The sequence below is a fragment of the Eutrigla gurnardus genome, assembly GCF_963514095.1.
Source record: "Eutrigla gurnardus genome assembly, chromosome: 7".
Lineage (NCBI taxonomy): Eukaryota > Metazoa > Chordata > Actinopteri > Perciformes > Triglidae > Eutrigla > Eutrigla gurnardus.
The window spans coordinates 5422133-5434711 of record NC_139921.1 but is presented as its reverse complement, the minus strand read 5'-3'; the positions used below and the strand labels follow the sequence as shown (position 1 = coordinate 5434711).

General features: G+C 44.0%; 1 protein-coding gene across 1 annotated transcript; it reads left to right on the top strand.

The window, feature by feature from the left end:
• Positions 1 to 8868: 8868 nt before the first annotated feature.
• On the top strand, positions 8869 to 11386 carry LOC311015819 (delayed-rectifier potassium channel regulatory subunit KCNS3-like; the record flags this gene model as incomplete). Its single annotated transcript, XM_084013261.1, has 2 exons — positions 8869 to 8986; positions 10050 to 11386. Exon 2 carries the CDS (start codon positions 10091 to 10093, stop codon positions 11384 to 11386), a length of 1296 nt encoding a protein of 431 aa, XP_083869387.1. The 5' UTR covers positions 8869 to 8986; positions 10050 to 10090.
• Positions 11387 to 12579: the final 1193 nt, after the last annotated feature.

Sequence of the window (12579 nt, the reverse complement as noted above, 5' to 3'; positions counted from 1 at the left end):
TCGCCCCCCATGGTGAAGCTTGGTGGGGGGACCTGGAGGAGCAGGATGCTGCTGGCCGCTGACGCATTTATGGGTGAGCAGCAGAACTTTGTGGTTGATCCGGGATGAGACTGGAAGCCATTGTAGTGAGTGGAGGATGGGGCTTATATGATCTGCTCTGGATAGAGTGCAGGTGTTGGATGCTCTTGCAGGAACCCGGATGGAGAGCCCATTAAAGTAATCCAGCCTCCTCCAATGTGTTCTGCTGCTCCGTCTCTTTGCTTGGTCCTGCGTCTGTGACCTGCAGTGGACAGACGACACAACGGACCCCTGTGACACGTGATATGATGCAAAAGGCCCAACAGCTGTCATTCATAGCAGCCAGACGTCCTAGTTGTTCAGCCTCTTTGTGACGTCACGTGTCTCTTTGTCAGTGCTCTGTCTCTTTGTGGCTCGTTGTGTGGAGACGGAGCTGCAGAGCTTCCTGGAAGAAGTCAGAGTGAACAAACGCTTTGCTGCGGATTCACAGACATTTCACTTCAGACACAAGAGTCTCACTTTTAGTCCGTTTTTGCGGCTGAAATGATAATCGCTCGATAGTTTCACCGGCTGTGGCGAGTCGGCGGCGCCGTTGCCTAGCAACCGCTGCAAACCTGCGCTGTCGCCAGACGTCGGGTGGAGCGCGGGAGTGCTGTGACGTCACAGCTGCCTCACGTGCTCAGATGTCGGAGACAGCTGTGACGTCAGTGGAGCTTTGAACTCGACAGTAACGTTCCATCTGGCTTTGATCTTGAAAGCGACGTTCCATCTGGCTTTGATCAACCTGTGACGTCACGTGACCAAAATGTTATATAAAGGAGTAGAGCACATTAAAGGGTATACAGTCCCAGAGACAGTAAGAGACCTAGCGAAGAAGCAAGGAACTTAGCATCGACTCATCAACAATCAACAATTCACCTCAAAGATTCAGAAATGTCTGCAATGGGGGAGCAACCAGACATCTCACACACCATTCGTCCACTGATCAAAGGCTTCTTTGAAAAGCTGACACCGCAACAGTACACAGTGTTGAAATCTGGTCATCCAGATGTCAACACTCAACTCCTGCTGGCAGAGCTGCTGCTGGACATCGTGAGAGGGGTGTCATCACTGTTCCTGTCAGCCATGAGGAGCATGAATGCAGGGGAGACCGGGAAAGGGATTCATGCTCCACAGAGTGGGAATGTCAGTCCGACTGAGGAAGACATCAAGGCCAACCTGTGCGACAAAGTCACACAGACCTTCAAAGATGTCATGGATGTTGGTGACAAACTCAGTTGTGCCAGCGGTCAGAGCTTGGAAGACTTGATTGGGAAAGATGTCGCAGTCAGCGTCAAAACTGCCCTCTCAGAGAATCAAAGCCCTGAATTCATCCTGCACAACACTCCACCTCGCCGACTCAACAAAATGGTCAGTCACGCCGCCACCATGATAAAGGCTTTCATGAAGAAAATGAAAAGCTCGTTGACACCACGACCACGTAGGAAGGGTCCAGGTCTGAGAGTCTCTGAAGAGGATCAGTCCTCTCTGTCATCAAAGCGGGAGTCTGTAGAAGTGGAATCCCTGCAGGACAAAATTGAGACCGAGATGAGGGATTTCATGCAGCCTCTCTTGGATAACTTGCCAGAGTCTGACTATGAGTCGATGGAATCAGAATGTTCTCTGCAGATTTCAATCGTTGCAGGAGAAATTGCTGAAGATCTGAAGAGTTTGGAGGCATCAGAAGCTTCAAGTCCTTCATCAAAAGCTTCAAGTCCAGCATCAAGAGCTGCAAGTCCACCAACAAGAACTGCAAGTCCAGCATCAAGACCTGCAAGTCCAGCATCCCAACAGAAGAGTGAAGTGGCCACACAGGAAATCCAGAAGAAAATCAAGAAGTGTTCTGCAAAGCTCTTTGCCAAGGTGATGCTTACTCGGATGCTGGCACAACTGAGGAACCTTTTTCTGTGCTGTACACCACGCAGTCACACACAGTCAAGCAGCTCATCAGACATACCTGAGCTCATCAGCCAGTTTGTGGAAGGGACTGCTGAGGGAACCCAGGCTGTAAATGTGCTCTGTGAGATGCCAAGCCGCATGAACACTCCAGCATGTGGAACCCTGGTTATCACACAGGAACTGAGTGATTTCCTCTATCGTCACTTGAGACCCGGACAGGCACCCGGCTTCCTCCCAAGACCAAGGAACCAGCGAAATGCCCAGTACCTTGAGATCTGCAACAGAGTGCTGACTTTCCAGGGAGTCATGATGTACTTTTTAAGCATTCTGGTCAACACACACATTGACAACGTGGTGTTGGGTATAATGGGCCCTGCAACAAGGCTACCGCTGGCTATAATGGGCCCTGCAACAAAGTCACCAGAGGTCACCGAGGTCAGCAAAGCTTCGCCAACTCCTGCCGAACATCAGCAGGATGCTGCAGCGCAGCGGAGAAGGGAGTGTGCCGTGGAGTTAATCGTGCAAACGCTGGTTTCGCAGATATACGGGAAAGCAAATGTGCTCATCACCTCAAAACAAATCGAGGACATCATCAAGCGCCTGACCGAAATAACGTTGCTTAAAGTCGAGGGCGTCGATTTTGATATTGACCGAACAATATTCAAAAATCTCACACTGCTTGTCCAGGATCTGTGTCGTGGGCAGAGCTGTGTGAACATGTTGCTGCTCAACTTGTTATCAGGTGACCTAGCACTAGAAGAACGCTTCGCCCGCCTCGTCAAACATCACTTGGTGACACCACCAAAAAAGCGTAACGCCGTCTGCAGGTTCTTCCTGTCAATAGCCAGAGCCTGCTGCAGGCGCTCCAGATCGGTTTCACCGGTCTAAACGCACGACAAACAAAAAGAAAAGGGTTTTCTCCGGGGAGCTCCGGTTTGCCCACATTTAGTGAATGAAAAAAAAAAAAAAAAACATACAGGTAGAAGGTGAGGGTGCTGGACCCGAGGCTTTCTGAGCTTTATTTGTCGGCTACTCTGGTAGCACTTTTGGGTTTTCTCCGGGGAGCTCCGGTTTGCCCACATTTAGTGAATGAAAAAAAAAAAAAAACATACAGGTAGAAGGTGAGGGTTCAAGCGCTGGACCCGAGGCTTTCTGAGCTTTATTTGTCGGCTACTCTGGTAGCACTTTTGGGTTTTCTCCGGGGAGCTCCGGTTTGCCCACATTTAGTGAATGAAAAAAAAAAACATACAGGTAGAAGGTGAGGGTGCTGGACCCGAGGCTTTCTGAGCTTTATTTGTCGGCTACTCTGGTAGCACTTTTGGGTTTTCTCCGGGGAGCTCCGGTTTGCCCACATTTAGTGAATGAAAAAAAAAAACATACAGGTAGAAGGTGAGGGTGCTGGACCCGAGGCTTTCTGAGCTTTATTTGTCGGCTACTCTGGTAGCACTTTTGGGTTTTCTCCGGGGAGCTCCGGTTTGCCCACATTTAGTGAATGAAAAAAAAAAAAAAAACATACAGGTAGAAGGTGAGGGTTCAAGCGCTGGACCCGAGGCTTTCTGAGCTTTATTTGTCGGCTACTCTGGTAGCACTTTTGGGTTTTCTCCGGGGAGCTCCGGTTTGCCCACATTCAGTGAATGAAAAAAAAAACAAACATACAGGTAGAAGGTGAGGGTGCTGGACCCGAGGCTTTCTGAGCTTTATTTGTCGGCTACTCTGGTAGCACTTTTGGGTTTTCTCCGGGGAGCTCCTGTTTGTCCCACATTTAGTGAATAAAAAAAAAACATACAGGTAGAAGGTGAGGGTTCAAGTGCTGGACCCGAGGCTTTCTGAGCTTTATTGGTCAGCTACTCACATGTCCTGTATTATCTAAATATTCAACATTTAACCAATGCCCCGAATGCATTTGTATGGAGGCTTAGTACGACTCATGCAAGCGCAGAACGTCCGGTAAAGTCTCTAGTCATCTATATGTGTTCTTCGCACTTTTCGGCGAGACTGGAGCTAACTAATCTTCCGACTCCATTTTCCGGCGATGATCGGTAGTCGTCTTGGTTTGTCTTCGCCTTAACTCCTAGTCAGTACGTATTTTTGGACATGTATATTTTTTTCTGCTAAAACACAGACTTGACATTCAATTTTAAAGCTATTGCACCCAAAAGTAACTGACATTGGAGTAGTACCTTGAATTAGCCTGAAGATAATACATATGCAATGCATCCTCTGTAGATGTTTTTGAGGATACAAGTGGAGTTATACTACACCCAACAAAACTAAATTCACAATTTTAATCAAGTAAAGTTCAAGTTCATTTTAATTATCATTCAGCACGTTCGGCAAAAATAAATTCCCTCTCATGTTAGCATAAAATAGGTTGTGGGACCAAGTTTTGTTTGGCAGAAAGAGGAAAGATTCACTTGCCTCTTTGCGGTACAACCTTTTTAGCAAGAAAATTGTTACCGCCAAATCATTTGTTGCTCCAGAACGTCTGCCTCCAACTGAGTCCTCAACCAAATACCACTGCCAAAGAGTTCACTTCCAGATCATGGTGTGGATCGGAAAGGAAGGTGACATGAACACAGTGGATAAGGGAAGGAAACTGGTGGAGAACCGGTTCCTGTCAGTTATGATGCTGCCCCAGAAGGCCTCCTGCAGATGATCCACTGCAATTGCACAACTGCCTGCCGAACACAACGGTGCAGTTGCAGGGCATATGGACTACCTTGATGCCTGCTTGAGGACCATGTCAACTTGAGAATTGTGATAATCACAATAATCCACCTCTATGGGACGAAGAGTGTGACGACTAATGGTAAATCTAGTGAGGGTCACAGTGCAAAACAAATATAAAAAAATAAACCATAAGAAGATGCAACACCAAATGCAGTTGGAACCCAAGGGCCTGGGCTGCACGAGATTTCTGCCTAAAAACCTATCAAGGCTGTTTTTTCTCGCCACTGTCGCTGTAACGCTTGCCCCTGGGTGATGTTGGGACTTTGAAATGATATTGACTTTTGAAATCTTGAGCGTATTCTAGTCCTGCTCAATGTGTTAAGTGTCCTGAGATGACTTCTGTTGTGATATGACACTATAAATATAATCAAATTGAGTTGAGTTGAGAGAGGAAACAACTGAAAAAAATAGTAAAGATATGTATAAATAAGAAAAAAAAATATATTTATATATATATAAATATATATATATATATATATATATATATATATATATATATATATATATACAGAGCTATGCATAAGTTTAGGCACCCCATGCCTAAGTTATGCTAAAGAGGAATAAAAATCATCTTTTGGGAATAGATCTTAATGCCTTAATTAAACAAATGAGGAAAAATCCTACCTTTTAGGACACCAATTTTCTTTGTGAATGAATAATGTGTCGTAAAGAAATAAATGTTCTTCATTAAAATACAGGGTGCATAAGTATGGGCACCCCTATGTTAAACTCCCATAGAGGCAGGCCGATTTTTATTTTTAAAGGCCAGTTATTAAATGGATCCAGGATACTATGCATTCTGATAAAGTCACCTGGGCCTTTGGAGTTAAACTAAAATTCAAATCTTTGCATACCCTTCACAAACCTAGAGACTGGCATGGTGCTTTTCAGATAGCCTATAGCATGCTAGTTAGCCTAATGATTTCTCAATGCAAGTCAAACCAGCTAATAGGCTAACTGAAAAGCACCATGATTTTCTCTAGGTTTGTGAAGGGTATGTGAGGATTTGGATTTTAGTTTAACTCCAAAGGCCCAGGTGACTTTATCAGAATGCATAGTATCCTGGATCCATGTAATAACTGGCCTTTAAAAATAAAAATCGGCCTGCCTCTATGGGAGTTTAACATAGGGGTGCCCATACTTATGCACCCTGTATTTTAATGAAGAACATTTATTTCTTTACGATACATTCTTCATTCACAAAGAAAATTGGTGTCCTAAAAGGTAGGATTTTTCCTCATTTGTTTAATTAAGGAATTAAGATCTATTCCCAAAAGATGATTTTTATTCCTCTTTTTAGTCAACTTTAGCATGGGGTGCCTAAACGTATGCATAGCACTGTATATATATATATATATATATATATATATATATATAAATAAAGGCAACAAAAAGGTATTATATTTTTAAAAAAGGGGTTAGCGGTACTGAGCCTTCACGTGGCAGCCCTGTTTTCACTAATTTTACAGTACCACGGTGTTGTAATTAATTTATTCTTTGTTGGAATCAAAAGAACCACAGAAACCATAAATACAAGGCAAAACGATACGAGAAAGGAGAAATATGGAATTACTTCAGGGAAATTGTACTTTTTTTCACATAAATATGCTTGTAAACAATCACTTTAATATATAATTGTACTTGTAATCACTTATTTATCATGCACATATGCTAATTAGAATATTAAATGTCTATTATTTTGTCTATTATCTATTTGTGATAATTTTTCTTGTTTTGGAAGTTCAACCTCAGCTCCTTTCATACGTATTTGTATTAAAACAGTCTTTAGAGCCCTGGTTTCTAAATGAAGTTTTCTGATTTTTAACCAGGTTGAGCCATTTTCTCCTGTTTGTCCTGAGTGAAACAGCTCTGTTGGAGTCGGCCATGTCTTTGGGGGTGGTACTGTGCTCTGTTGCACCCTCCCTCATCACACTCTGTATCAATATGGCACATTACTATTTTATTCTATTGTTTTCCTTTGCTCCAAATGTTCATTTCGGCTGTATTTTATTAGTTTTGCAGTTCATTTTAAATAAAGTTTAACATTATTTGAGACAAAAAGGCCCCCAAAATGAGTAGTATCTCAGAATAATGACTCAGTTTCTCCCAAAAATAACAGTTTCTCACAAATATTTACTTAGTATCTCAAAATAATGAGTTAGTATCTCCCAAAAATAACAGTATCTCAAAATATGTACTTAGTATCTCAAAATAATGACTCAGTATCTCCCAAAAATAACAGTATCTCAAAATAATGACTCACTATCTCCCAAAAATAACAGTATCTCAAAATATGTACTTAGTATCTCAAAATAATGACTGTCAGGTTTCAGGCTAGGACTAGGAAGCAGGAGGTGAGGACCCAAATGCAGGTAAAAAGGTTTTATTTCTATAACAAACTAAATACAAAACCAAAAACTAAGACAAAAAACAAAGTATCAAACAAGGAACCACGAGGGCAAAAACGACTATCAAAGAAACACTTACAAAACAGGAACCAGAACACAAAGGGACACGGAAGGCAGGACGCAGGTACAGAGAAACATCCAGGGACATGACATGGTGCGAGACAGCGACAGCGACAAATGACAACGACAATGATCCGACAAGAGACAGGGGAAACACACAGACTATATACACACAGGGAGGCAGGGAGCTGACGAGGGACAGGTGAAACACATCAGGGCAGGCATGGTAATCAACACGAGAGGGAGGGGGAGTCAAGACAGCGGAAACAACAAGGACCAGGAAGTACGAGACAGGTAATCACACCAAGGGCAAAATTACAAAATAAACCAGGGAATCAAAATCAAGAACACACAGATCAAAACAAACACAGATCATGACAGACTCAGTATCTCACAAAAATAACAGTATCTCAAAATATGTACTTAGTATCTCAAAATAATGACTCAGTATCTCCAAAAAATAACATGGTATCTCAAAAATAACATAGTATCTCCAAATATTTACTTAGTATCTCAAAATAATGACTCAGTATCTCCAAAAAATAACATGGTATCTCAAAAATAACATCCATCCATCCATCCATCCATTTTCTACCGCTTATCCTGTATTCAGGGTCACGGGGGGGCTGGAGCCGATCCCAGCTATCATTGGGCGAAGGCAGGGTACACCCTGGACAGGACGCCAGTCTATCACAGGGCCGACACTTAGAGACAGACAACCATTCACACTCACATTCACACCTACGGGCAATTTAGAGTCACCAATGAACCTATCCCCATCCTGCATGTCTTTGGACTGTGGGAGGAAGCCGGAGAACCCGGAGAGAACCCACGCTTACACGGGGAGAACATGCAAACTCCACACAGAAGGAACCCAGGCCAACCCGGGGATCGAACCCGGGACCCTCTTGCTGTGAGGCGGGAGTGCTACCCACTACACCACCGTGCAGCTCAAAAATAACATAGTATCTCCAAATATTTACTTAGTATCTCAAAATAATGACTCAGTATCTCCAAAAAATAACATGGTATCTCAAAAATAACATAGTATCTCCAAATATTTACTTAGTATCTCAAAATAATGACTCTGTATCTCCCAAAAATAACATAGTATCTCAAAAATATTTACTTAGTTTCTCAAAATAATAACTCAGTATCTCCAAAAAAAACAACATAGCTTCTGAAAATATTTACTTAGTATCTCAATAAAATGAGAAACCTTAATAATTCCTTATTATACTAAGTCATATTTCTGATATTAAATCATTTTTGTCTCTTTTTTCTCTTTGTCTCATTCTGTTTTTTGTTTTATTTATTATTATTTTTCGTATGGGTATGTATGTTGTTTTACTTTGTTGTTGAATGATATAAATGTGGGTGCAATCAGGGAAAACTTGTAGTAACTTGTGACTTGACCTAAAAGCACTGCAATAAAAGTGTTTCATAAAAAGTCATTATTTTGAAAAAGTATCTCATTATTTGAGGTAACAAGTCGATATGTTGTTTCTTTTTAAATGGACTTCCGGTGAACAGAAGAGGAACAGGAGGCAGCGCGTAAAGAACAACGAGCACTTAACAGCCGAAAGGATCATGAAATATTTACAGCCATACATTTGTCACACCTTAAATGAGCTGGCGCCGCCTGTAGCCTGGTAGCACGTTACACCTTTGAGGTCGTAAAGGGAGGCTGTGCGTGAGTTCCGTGCCGGCCGGTGTGATCCATCGTCCTGTTTGGAGACGTTCCGCCCGCGTAGGACGCACCGCCCCGCGGCTAGCAGATCCGTGATCCGCCGCAGGACAGCAGCTCCGCCGGCGCAGCAGCTCATGGTCAGGTACGCTGCTGGAGTCCTTCCTAGAAGTTTACAGAGAGATGCATGAACGGAAACAGCTGTTCTGTTTAATTGTTCTGTTTAAGTCATATTTGTGCACCGTTTTGTAGATTATTTGGCGTCTTGTAAAAGTCTGCTTTGTTTCCTTTATTATGTCCCTCCATCGATTCTTCTCTAGAGTCTAAAATGCTGCAGAGTTTTCTTACTGCAGAAACGTGTCAAATCTGACCTTGGTTTGCCGTTTCACTGTAACTGGAAACGCGAGATGATTGCGCGTAACACAACCCAAGTAAGACAGTAAGAGCTGCCAGCGGAGTGACAGCAGGGTGTGATGACAGCTTTATGTGGTGTCAAGCTTTATGTGGTGTCATAGGTGTATCATAAACGCACTATGGTGTTTCAATTCATATATTATTTGATCGCAACGCAATTTAATGAGCCAGTTATTCTCGTGTTTACGTTGTGTCTGTTGTATTTAAAAAGTGAATTGCAGCTGCATTCTGTAGAGCAGAGGTTCTCAAAGTGGGGTCCGGGGACCCCTGGGGGTCCTCGACCCATAGAAAGGGGGGTCCGCAAAATAATTTTCTATAAATTATAAAATTGTGCTGTATCATTAAAAAGATGGAGACCATTTGTGCAACTAAAACAAGCATAGTGTGTCCATGACTCCCATGTGAACTTTGGGCCAATAGAAACTCAGATATGATTGTGACACGTCGTCTGTCAGCCACACTTCCCTCTTCCAGCGGTGGTTCAATCGGGCTTCATCTATATTATGAAAATGTTGTCCCCTGTCAGGGTCCCTGGCCCTCAAAGGTTTGAGAACCGCTGCTGTAGAGGCTCCCGTGATGCGTGACGTGTCTAACTTGTCACAGAAATACGTATTCATGATTTTAAAGCCTGATGGAAACATTTCCTCTTGGAACTGTAAACACACAGCGAGTGTTTCCGCCATGTAGCCACGGAAACCCGCGTGACACCCGATACTTGCCGGCTTTCTGTATCAGCGTGATCAAGTGATGTAAGAAAGTGTGAGGTATTCTAACTTCAGTGTCTTTGTGTGCAGGCAGCCAACCCCTCCGAGGTTGTAGCCGAGCGGCGTCCACCATGCTGTATGGACAGGTGCTGCACCAGCACGGCCCCGATCACTGCTTCATCAATGTCAACGTCGGAGGTTTCAAGCAGCGGATGGAGCGCGACGTTCTGAGGCGCTTCCCCCAGACGCGTCTGGGCCGCCTGCAGTGTTGCAGCTCCAGAGAAGCCGCCCTGGAGCTCTGCGACGACTTCACTCCCTCTGAGATGGAGTACTATTTTGACCGCAACCCACGCTTTTTCTGCTACGTCCTCAACTTTTACCTCACGGGCAAAATCCACCTGGTGGACGGGTTGTGCGTCGTCTCATTTTTTCAGGAGATCGAGTATTGGGGCATCAAGGCGCGCCACCTGGACTTCTGCTGCAGCGACAAATTCCACGAACTGATGCAGCTCGCTGACGACAAGCGCTGGGATCGGGGGAGCGACCAAGACCTCGGCTCGGACTCGGACTCCGAGGAGCTGTCGGCTACGGAGGACGACGTAGAGATGTTCGAAGGCTCCTGGTGTGCTGATGTCCGCAGGAACATCTGGATTCGACTCGAGGATCCAAGTTACTCCACTTCGGCCAAAGTGATGGCCGTGGCGTCCCTAAGTGTGGTGCTCGCCTCTATCGTTGCCATGTGCGTCCACAGCATGCCGGACTTCCAACAGGTGGATCTCAACGAGAAGGAGATGGAAAACCCGGCGCTGGCTTTCTTTGAGAGCTTCTGTGTTCTGTTCTTCTCTGCAGAGTTCGTTCTCCGGCTGGCCGTTGCACCGGCCGTCAGGAGGTTCCTGTGCAGGCCTCTCAATATTATTGACTTAATGTCAATCATGCCCTTCTACTTCACATTAGCCTGTGATATAATGGATGAAGGGGAGAACAAAGACCTGGAGAATGTTGGCAAAGTGGTGCAGATCTTGAGGCTGATGCGAGTGTTTCGCATCCTCAAACTGGTTCGCCACTCAGCCGGCCTCCGCTCGCTCGGGGCCACGCTGCAGCACAGCTCCAGCGAGGTCGGCCAGCTGGTGCTTTTCTTGTCTGTGGGCATTTCCATGTTTTCTGCCCTCATTTACTTTGTGGAGAAAGAATCTCAAGAGTCAGAGCTGCAAACTATGCCTATTGGTTGGTGGTGGGCCACCATTAGCATGACTACGGTGGGCTACGGGGACACCCTCCCCGTTACGCTAGGTGGGAAACTGATAGGAACCCTGTGCATCCTCTGTGGGCTGCTGATGGTGGCTCTGCCCATTACGAACATCTTCAATAAATTCTCCAAGTTCTATGAGAAGCAAAGACGACTAGAACTCAGGCGGAGCAAAAACTGAAGCCTCTCCAGCAAGGACGGGAGTGTTGTAAAGACATCCAGGATGCAACGTGAAAACGTGACGAAGACACATGAGAAGGAAAAGTGATTGGCTGATCAAAGTACTGCAATGAACCTGGGGGGTTAAAAGGTCAAGCAAGTCACATATGGTCATGGCTTTAGGATATAGTTCATTTTGGGAAATTAAATTAATCCCTTTCGTGTCAAGAGCAGGCGGCAAACTACACGCCTGAAAAGTGGTGGCCTGAAACTGGCATTCTCTCATCTGGCCATCAGGGGGCGACTCTGGTTGCTAAAAGATGTCTGATTGCATGGAAGTCTATGAGAAAATGGTCCTACTTCTCTCTTGATGTTTTATCTCAGTAAACATTGTAAACATGAGTTTATGGTCTCAATCTCTAGTTTCAAGTCTTCTTCAATCCAGCATGATGTTCATTTAGTACATTATGGTCCATTTAGAGTCCACCAGACCAGAAAGCAGGGGATGCTTTAGGGGGCGGGGCTTACCTACTGATTGACAGGTCTATGTAGAGACAAATAAACCAGAAAGCAGGGGAGGCTTTAGGGGGCGGGGCTACCTGCTGATTGACAGGTCACTACCATGGCGTTGTCTTGTTATGTCTTATGTCTTATTTTCACTTCATGAAATTTAATTGTTATATTCTGGTCGACTAAAAATGTTCAGGGTTCGATTTTACTTCTCCGCCTCCATTCTGGTTGCAAAGAGCCAAGATGGCAACGGCCAAAATGTTGAACTCAAGGCTTAAAAAAGTCTGTCAAAAAACCTATGGTCAAGACTTTGATTAAAGGATTCATACCACATATTTATAGCAAATATGTAGCTAACACCAGCAGTTAGCTACCTTAGTTTTAGTGCAAAAAATGCTGGAAACGGACAAATCTGTTGAAATGCAACAAAATCCAACTAGCAGACAATTTCTTGCACATATAACCTGTAAAACATGTAATAAAGTAGTAGTTTATATATGTAGAATGTATTCAGATTAAATAAAAGATAGCTAGCTGCTGTGCTAAGCTAACCATCTGCTGGCTCCAAGTACATGCAAATGTATATACAACTCATCTAACATGAGCAAAATAACAAACAAACAATAATTCCCCAAAATTTCGAACTGCTCCTTTAAGTTAATTGAGAATATGGAAATGTTAAGCCAAGTGCAATCCCATGTTTTA